This window comes from Chiloscyllium plagiosum, chromosome 12, assembly GCF_004010195.1.
Source record: "Chiloscyllium plagiosum isolate BGI_BamShark_2017 chromosome 12, ASM401019v2, whole genome shotgun sequence".
NCBI lineage: Eukaryota > Metazoa > Chordata > Chondrichthyes > Orectolobiformes > Hemiscylliidae > Chiloscyllium > Chiloscyllium plagiosum.
In genome coordinates, this window is record NC_057721.1 from 39496863 (window position 1) to 39505292 (window position 8430).

General features: G+C 41.6%; 1 protein-coding gene across 2 annotated transcripts; it reads left to right on the top strand.

The window, feature by feature from the left end:
* Window positions 1–342: 342 nt before the first annotated feature.
* On the top strand, window positions 343–4195 carry nyx (nyctalopin). 2 transcript variants are annotated; one of them, XM_043701583.1, is made up of 4 exons: window positions 343–422; window positions 498–631; window positions 801–890; window positions 2041–4195. In XM_043701583.1, exons 3-4 carry the CDS (start codon window positions 869–871, stop codon window positions 3432–3434), a joined length of 1416 nt encoding a protein of 471 aa, XP_043557518.1. In that variant the 5' UTR covers window positions 343–422; window positions 498–631; window positions 801–868; the 3' UTR covers window positions 3435–4195. The 2 variants fall into 2 exon arrangements, with proteins under 2 accessions (XP_043557518.1, XP_043557517.1); XM_043701582.1 differs by lacking the exons at window positions 343–422; window positions 498–631 and having other exon boundaries at window positions 652–1614.
* Window positions 4196–8430: the final 4235 nt, after the last annotated feature.

Genomic DNA, 8430 nt, shown 5'->3' on the forward strand with positions numbered 1-8430 from the left:
GCTGCAAACTTTAGTACTCAGATGCCTCGGGACTCTTACTGAAGCCAGACTGACCATTACAGCTAGACATTGCACAAATAGTACAGAGGGGGAAGACCATTCAGTCTGTGAAGCTCTTGGGAAATCGCTTGCTTCCAATAACTGCTGCATTAACCGACGTAACAACACCACTACTGAGCCGTCAAACAATTCCTCGCACTTGGAGCATTGAGAAGGAATTATTCTGGAGTCCAAAAGAAAGGCATGGCTGTAAAATATTCTGGGAAAGTTAAACAAAGACAAAAACTTAGTAATAGGTAGTTTGGTCATCCTTCGACCCGAAATGGAACGAGTATAAAATTGCATTAATTTCCCTCTTTGCTCACCATGAAGTATTCGCAATTGAACGACATGGAGCACTTCCAGAGTTTTTTTTAGAAAAGGTAAAATGCATTTATCAGTGTGATTCGCAGGAGATGTTTCAGCTGGATTGTGACTAATCCCTTTTCACACTGCAGATTTGTCGATGCATTAAGTGATGGATTTTGGAAAAATTGCCGGAAGCCTTTTTTTTTAAAAGACTGTGAATTCAACCGAGACAGAAGTCACTGCTATGGACTTGAAAAGCGAAGAACAACAGGCTTTGTATAAGGTAGGTGCTGTGTATAGTAATTGACTTTGATCAATCCGTCACAAATGTTTGTTCAGGTTCTCATTGTTGATATTTCAAATGCCTGCGTTATATGCTGGAAATACGGACAAAGCGGACATTGCTGAAACGGTTGACCTTCCCCATATTTTATTTTCTTTGTATTTTTTAGACAATGTTCAGCAAGACGAACCGCGGTGTATCTCTATTCTGAGATGCTACAGATGAAAAAACACTGAGATGCATCTGATCGTTTTAAACGGTATTTAATGTTACTATCCAATCTGGTTAACGGGCGATTAAAATCTAATTTATGTGCAGCCGTCTGAAAAATCTCTGACAAATAAGAGTTGGAAGATTTGGATTGTTATCACTTGTCCCTCTATTCATTTATTTAATTAACCTTGCAGGCTGTACATATTCTGATCATTCTCGCATGACCTTTGCTCCGCCTGTTCCCACCTGACCCGCTAGTCCTTTTATTTTCGCTGTAACTTTCTTCCGAAAATCTTTCATCCTGATCATTTCTTTTTGATTCATATCATTCCCCTTCTAATTCACGGGGTTGTTACTCTCGATAGCGCTATCTGCTAGTTTTATTTTTACAAAAGGCCATTTGCACCTGGTTTTGGGATTGAAATCTTTTCCCTCTCGTTCCTTGGGCCCCTCAGTCCTCATGATTGAAATAGCCACTGCCCTTTGCAGTCCCCAGGCTTCCTGGAAACCACTTCGAACCGGGAGTAGTAGGCCTCAAATCTCAGAGACAAACAGTAAAACATCCAATCCAATTTCTTCCCCGATCTTCTGCAGACCCCTACGGTAAATACAGAGCATTGTAGAGTCAGGACACCACAGCTGATCAGTTTGTTGACCTTGTAGTTTCAGGTTTTGAGAAGCCTGAGAGGACATGTGTAGTTCACTTCCTATATGGACCACCAGCTCAGGGCAGGAGGTGGCGATGAAAGCAATTTGCCCCAAAATGAATGGTATTGAGTTTACAATTACTGTAAATAGCAAGACTCGCTAACGAGGTTGGGTCAAAGGGTGTGGGAGGAAGGGGGCAGAGGGTTCTCTGAGTGAGATATCCGCCTGTCAAGGGAAGGCTTTGGCAAGTGTGACTTTCCAAAGTTCAAACATACTTAACCTATTTCATGACCTTTGTCCACACATCCCTGTTACTTCTTTAAAGCATTCTCTTGTGGCGAACTGGTATTGCCCCAGCCTCTGAGCCAGGTTTCACCTGCTCCAGAAATATTATCTCGGAACAAATTGATTAGAAAATACTGACGAAGTATCACTGTCAGTCCTGAAATACAAACGGGCTTTTCTTTGTACTTTCAGGTTCTAAACGTTCTGCTTTTAAAAAAGAAATGTGTGCCATCGTCTGTTTCCTCTGTCGATTTATTTTTCAGTGGTTTTGTTCGTGACTCTGCGTGCCTCTGCTCCCTGGGCCTGCTCTCGCCTCTGTCCTACAGTGTGCACTTGTTCTGCTGAGAGAAACTGTGTCGTTCTCTGTGACCGAGCCGGATTGCAGCAAGTCCTCAGCGAGTTCCCATGTGAGGCCTCCCTTATCAGTTTGGAGAAAAATAACATCAAATTTTTGTCAGAGAAGGCCTTCGGTACTCTTCCCGCCCTCCGCTCTTTATCCTTAAACCACAACAATATCTCTTTCATTACCCCAGGCGCATTTAAAGGGCTGCCCCATCTCAGCGAACTCCAACTCGCCCACAACGAGTTTATTAAGTATCTGCACACTAGAACGTTCACTAATCTCAAACGACTTAAGAAGCTCGATTTGTCTAATTGCAATCTATTTAATATCCCAGACCGGATCTTTGTAGCAGTTCCCTCTCTGCAAGAGTTAGCTATGTGGCAGAATAACTTCAGGAGAATCCCTGCAGCAGTGAGGGCCACAGAGACTCTCAGGCTGTTGTATCTGGAGCGGAACAGAATTGAAGCAGTGGCTTATAACTCTCTCCAAGGATTACGCCGTTTGAAATATTTAAATTTACAAAACAACAAAATTGCGGTAATCCACGAGAAAGGATTTAAAGACTGCGTGGAATTGGAATATCTCTATCTTAATGATAACCTCCTGAGGAACCTTCCCGAGTTTGCTTTTCAAGAACTCAGGCTCCTGAAGATGTTAAACCTGGGAGGTAATGCTTTGGTGAACGTCTCCAGTACTTGGTTCAGTCAGCTAGTTGAGCTAGAGGTTCTCTATCTCGACAGAAACGCCATCAGTTACATCGAGGAAGGGACTTTTGAAAACCTGACCAGTTTGATCTCCTTACATCTGAATAGCAATAACCTGACCTCACTGCCGTTTTCCGTTTTTCAACCTGTATATTTCCTCGGCAGGCTCTATGTCTTCAGGAACCCATGGGGGTGTGATTGCAAGATGGAATGGTTGAAAGAGTGGATGGAAAACTACAAACTTGTCCGGGACATCCCGTGTGCCTCTCCACCGTCAGTAGCGGGTATGGATCTGAGTCAAGTACTCTTCCCCAAATCTTCAGAAGGGACTTGTGTCGATCCAGTGCAACAGAATGAGACAGTTTACACTCCAATTCCGACACAGCGTGCCCGGTCCACCGCTGACAATAGATTCAGTAACCTTATCTCGAAATTACTTTTCCCCAAAATGTACGAGGATGCGGAGAACACCACCGAAATCTTCAGGAATGTGTCAGTCCCGGGCGGAGTTAACCGGGAAACGTCTACAGCAGTTACTATCAACAGTAATCTGGATCCACACATCCAGGTTGTGTTCATACCCATTATAATGTTATGCTACAATATCTGAGACAGCGTTCAGCTGCTGCAGCATTTGCCGTGTATTAATACAGCTGCAGGACGCAGGAAATCTCTTCGAATGCAATCTTTATCATTTCAAACAAAAAGACACGAATTGCGAAAGTTGAATTTGAGTTTGGCTCCCCTCAGTTTGGAACCATAACAGAGAGAACTGATCTTGTGTTTGAACCGCTGGATCCGTTCTCTGCCGACTTAAGTTTTAAATCATCGTGTGCCATCTGTCACCTTCTGGGACTGAGCCCAACAATAAACCGCCTCGATCGCTCTGAAGCTCGAGTAGAGGTTGGTTAAGTTTTGTACAGGATGAAGAGTCTTTAGCTCACATGCTGTATTTGGCAATTTCACAGCACCCACATTTTTTTAAACGAGAATACTTTAGTAAAAAGAAGACGGAATCCCGTATGTTGCAGACAGCGATTCCCGAATTTGACGACTTTGGTTAGACAAATATTAATAACTTTTACCGTTAGCATCTTCAATTAATGAATAATGGGCATATTGTATCTGACCATCGTGTGTTTTTGTAATATGTACATTATAAATATCATTTACATGAATGTATTACATAAGCACATTCCTCTGTACAAAAAAAAACTGATCTAGACAGAATGTTGGCCACAATAACCCTTTTATCTTTGATGCCGGGATTTATGTTTTGATCTATTAGAAATGGTAATCTGGGAGGATTGTGGCAATCGTGCACAGAGTTAGAGACTGTTTGACTATCCACAAGCAACAAATGAAAGGTATAATCGGTAATGTTTAGACTGAAGTAATGAGAAGCATTGGCGTCATTTAACTAAGTAAAAATGACAGAAATTGCAATGAAAATGTTGAGATTAGCCTTGTCTTGAGATTTTTTAAAATCAAAAGTGCTATCACACCTTGATAAAATATGCTTAAAAGTTGATAAAAGAAACCAAGTTATTTGAGGACAGAAGATTTCATGGACCATAGATTTGACTTTTCATAGTAAAACTTATTTTGTGTTACAAACGTTCTTTATCAACCTATTTAGATGGATTGTGCACTTCTCTGGAATAAGTAGGACTTGAAACAGTGACCAGGTAAAAATAATGACTGCAGATGCTGGAAACCAGATTCAAGATTAGAGTGGTGCTGGAAAAGCACAGCAGTTCAGGCAGCATCCAAGGAGCAGAAAAATCGACGCTTCGGGCAAAAGCCCTTCATCAGGAATACAGGCAGAGAGACTGAAGGGTGGAGAGACCCTTCAGGCTCTCTGCCTGTATTCCTGATGAAGGGCTTTTGCCCGAAGTGTCGATTTTCCTGCTCCTCGAATGCTGCCTGAACTGCTGTGCTTTTCCAGCACCACTCTAATCTTGAAACAGTGACCTACTGGCTCAGAGTTATTGACACTACCACTGCCAGAAGAGTCCTCAAAAGTTGAACATGGTTAGGTCCAGTGACAATACCACCACTTCCCTTGTGTTGTGTGCTGAGTATATATCATCTGGGTTATTAGAATATTAAAGGTAGCTAGCACAGCACAAATTCCATCTAATGAATTGATCCTTTTACAGCTGTAGAAAACTGAGCTGAGGAGAGGGACATGAATGCTGACATTAGAGATAGAAGTTTGTTTACTCTGGATCACATTGACATAAGGAGGGAAGATGTGTTGGGTAGGCTAAAGGATATTAAGGTGGACAAATCCCCAGGACCGGATGGGATCTATGCCAGGTTGCTGAGGGAGGTGAGAGAGGCAACAGTTGGGGCCCTGACAGATATCTTTGTAGCATCCTTAAATACAGGTGAGGTGTCGGAGGACTGGAGGGTTGCTCATGTTGTCCCCCTGTACAAGAAGGGTAGTAGGGATATTCCAGGTAACTACAGACCAGTGAGCCTGACGTCAGTGGTGGGAAAGTTGCTGGAGAAGGTACTGAGGAATAAAATCTATCTATATTTGGAAAAGAGTGGCCTTATCAGTGATAGGCAACATTGTTTTTGTGCAGGGGAGATCGTGCCGTACCAACTTAATAGAGTTCTTTGATAGATGAAGGAAGGGCTGTAGATGTCATATACATGGACTTTAGTAAGGCATTTGATAAGGTTCCCCATGGTAAACTAATGGAGAAAGTGAAGTCACATGGTGTACAGGGTGTTCGAGCAAGGTGGATAAAGAATTTGTTGAGCAACAGGACACAGAGTAGTAGTTGAAGGGAATTTCTTGAAATGGAGAAAGGTGATCCAGTGGTGTTCCACAAAGGTCAGTGTTGGGGCCACTGTTTGTTTGTGATATACATAAATGATCTGGAAGAGGGCACTGTTGGTCTGATCAGTAAATTTGCAGATGACATGAAGATTGGTGGAGTAGCAGAAAGCATAAGGGACTATCAAAGAATACAGGAGAATATAGATAGACTGGAGAGTTGAGTGGAGAAGTGGCTGATGGTGTTCAATCCAGGCAAATGTGAGATGATGCATTTTGGGAAGTCTAATTCTAGAGCAAACTATACTGTAAATGGAAGAGCCTTGGGAAAAGTTGATGAGCAGAGAGATCTGAGAGTTTAGGTCCATTGTACCCTGAAGGTTGCTGCACAGGTGGATAGAGTGGTCAAGAAGGCATATGGTGTGCTTGCCTTCATTGGACGGGATATTGAGTATAAGAGCTGGAAGGTCATGTTAAAATTGTACAAGACTTTGGTTCGGCCGCATTTAGAATACTGTGTACAGTTCTGGTCATCACATTACCAAAAGGATGTGGACACTTTGGAGAGGGTGCAGAGAAGGTTTACGAGGATGTTGCCTGGTATGGAAGGTGCTAGCTGTGAAGAGAAGTTGAGTAGGTTAAGATTGTTTTCATTAAAAAAAGATTGAGGGAGGGATCTGATTGAGGTCTACAAAATCATGAAGGGTATAGAGAGGGTGGATAGAAATAAGCTGTTTCCCAGGGTGAGGGATTGACTGAGGTCACACATTCAAGGTGAGAGGTGAAAAGTTTAAGGGGATATACGTGGAAAGTACTTTACACAGAGGGTAGTAAGTGCCTGGAATATGTTACCAACAGAGGTAGAGGCAGGCACGGTAGATTCATTTAGGGTGCATCTCGACAGATGCATGAGTAGGTGGGGAGCAGAGGGATACAGATGCTTTGGAATTGGACGATAGGCTTAGACAGTGGATTTGGATTGGCTCAGGCTTGGAGGGCCAAAGGGCCTATCCCTGGGCTGTCGAGTTTCTTTGTTCTTTGTTCTAAAACGTGGATAAATAACTAAACTGAATGATACTTTGAGGCAAAGTTTGAGAGCAATTGTTCACATACTGGAAGTTTAGTGTTTATCACAACAATATTTCAGACAACAAGCAGATGCTCCTAGATGGAGAAGCAATGGCAGTATATGATACTTTTTAATGGTATGTTGCTTGGTATTAGCTAGTTCAGGTCCACTTGAATCTCTAATCCTTTATCCAATCAACTTGTCTCATATGAACTTTCTGAAGATGAAAACATGGACTTTAACCTCCAGTGAAACCACAAACTGGTTCTGGTCCCTGCCTAACTGCTTATTGAGGTTTTATTAGGCAATACTGGACTTTGATCTCCTGTTTCATAAAAACATAGTCTGAACTTTCCGTCAACAGAGCTAATTTCCACCTTCACATGGTTGTTCACTTGTATCCCAAATGCTCCCAGCCTGCTGCAAACCATATACAAGCTTCCTTCATCCCTGCTTTCAATTTCTCCAATATCCTTCTTGCCAGTCTTTTAACATCCACTCTAGGAACAAAATCTGAAACTCTGCTGCTTGCATCCTGTTCCATATTAAGTCTTAGTCATTTTGGGTGCTGATGAATGAGTACCAAAATCAACAATGTTTTGTCCCCTAATATATGATTGGAGCTGGAATTTTGCAGCTGCTGGCAGCAGACTCATCTGTGAATGCTCTCATGTTAAAGTGTTTATTTGTAATTTCTAATTCTCTAAATCAGGCCTTCTGTGCATTTTCCTCTTCACTCACTAACCTCTCCACCCCCATTACCATGCCTCAGGCAATCAACCATCCTCCTAAGCAGCCAACTCCTCTTAAAGGGTTAAAAAAGTGGCCGTTAATAGACAGGTATGTGCATCCATTACCATTCACAGATGTAGTTCAATCATGCTAGGGTTACTTCATGACATCGTACATATAATACAATTTTAATCCCTTAAGACCAACAAAGTACACTGTCAAACTTATTGTGCCATTCAGCAGACACTAGAAGTGGTAGAAAAGTGCAGAAGTTGGAAATGAAAACACTTTGTTATATATGGAATAAATTTGGGTACTTTGTGCTTTTTGACATTGGGATGAACTATATTAAAATGTCTAATAACTTGTAAGATGGTATTTTAGTTTAGTGAAAGGAAATCTAAGAGCTGTGCAAAATGATTGATTTGTCCACAGATGCCAATGACAGTCTGATACACTAAACTTTTGGCCTGCACATATTTCTTTCAATTTCAAAAGTGCTTTTGCTCCTATTATACAATGGATTTCTACTATTGTTCACTGCATCTTTATGTTGAAAGTAAGCACATTGTGATTACTTTGGCATAGCTGTATTCTACTGCCTGACTACAATCATTGCCTCATCATACAAATGTCATATTCTACTGTAATACTAAGACAGTTCTTATCCTGTACCTTCATTCTGCTTTTGCTCATTCATTTCCCAGTAACCATCCATTTAAACTATGAGAGCCTTCAAATAACATAGGTATTGTGGACTACTAAACACATAATAGTTGTTTTCTTGATGGGAGGATTCTGGGTAATCCAAGATGGAGGATGGGAAAAATTTCTGGCTGTAAGAGCTGCTCCTTTTTTTGAGGTATTTTAGGTGTTGGAGGTGATTTCCTCGAATTCCAGGAGCAGCAATTACTATTTATTATGCTGTTGCATTGTTTTGGAACTTTGGAAAAAAAAGTCAAAACAACAGCAGTTTTAAAAGGGAGAGGAACAGACAAAGGAAGCACATGGTGA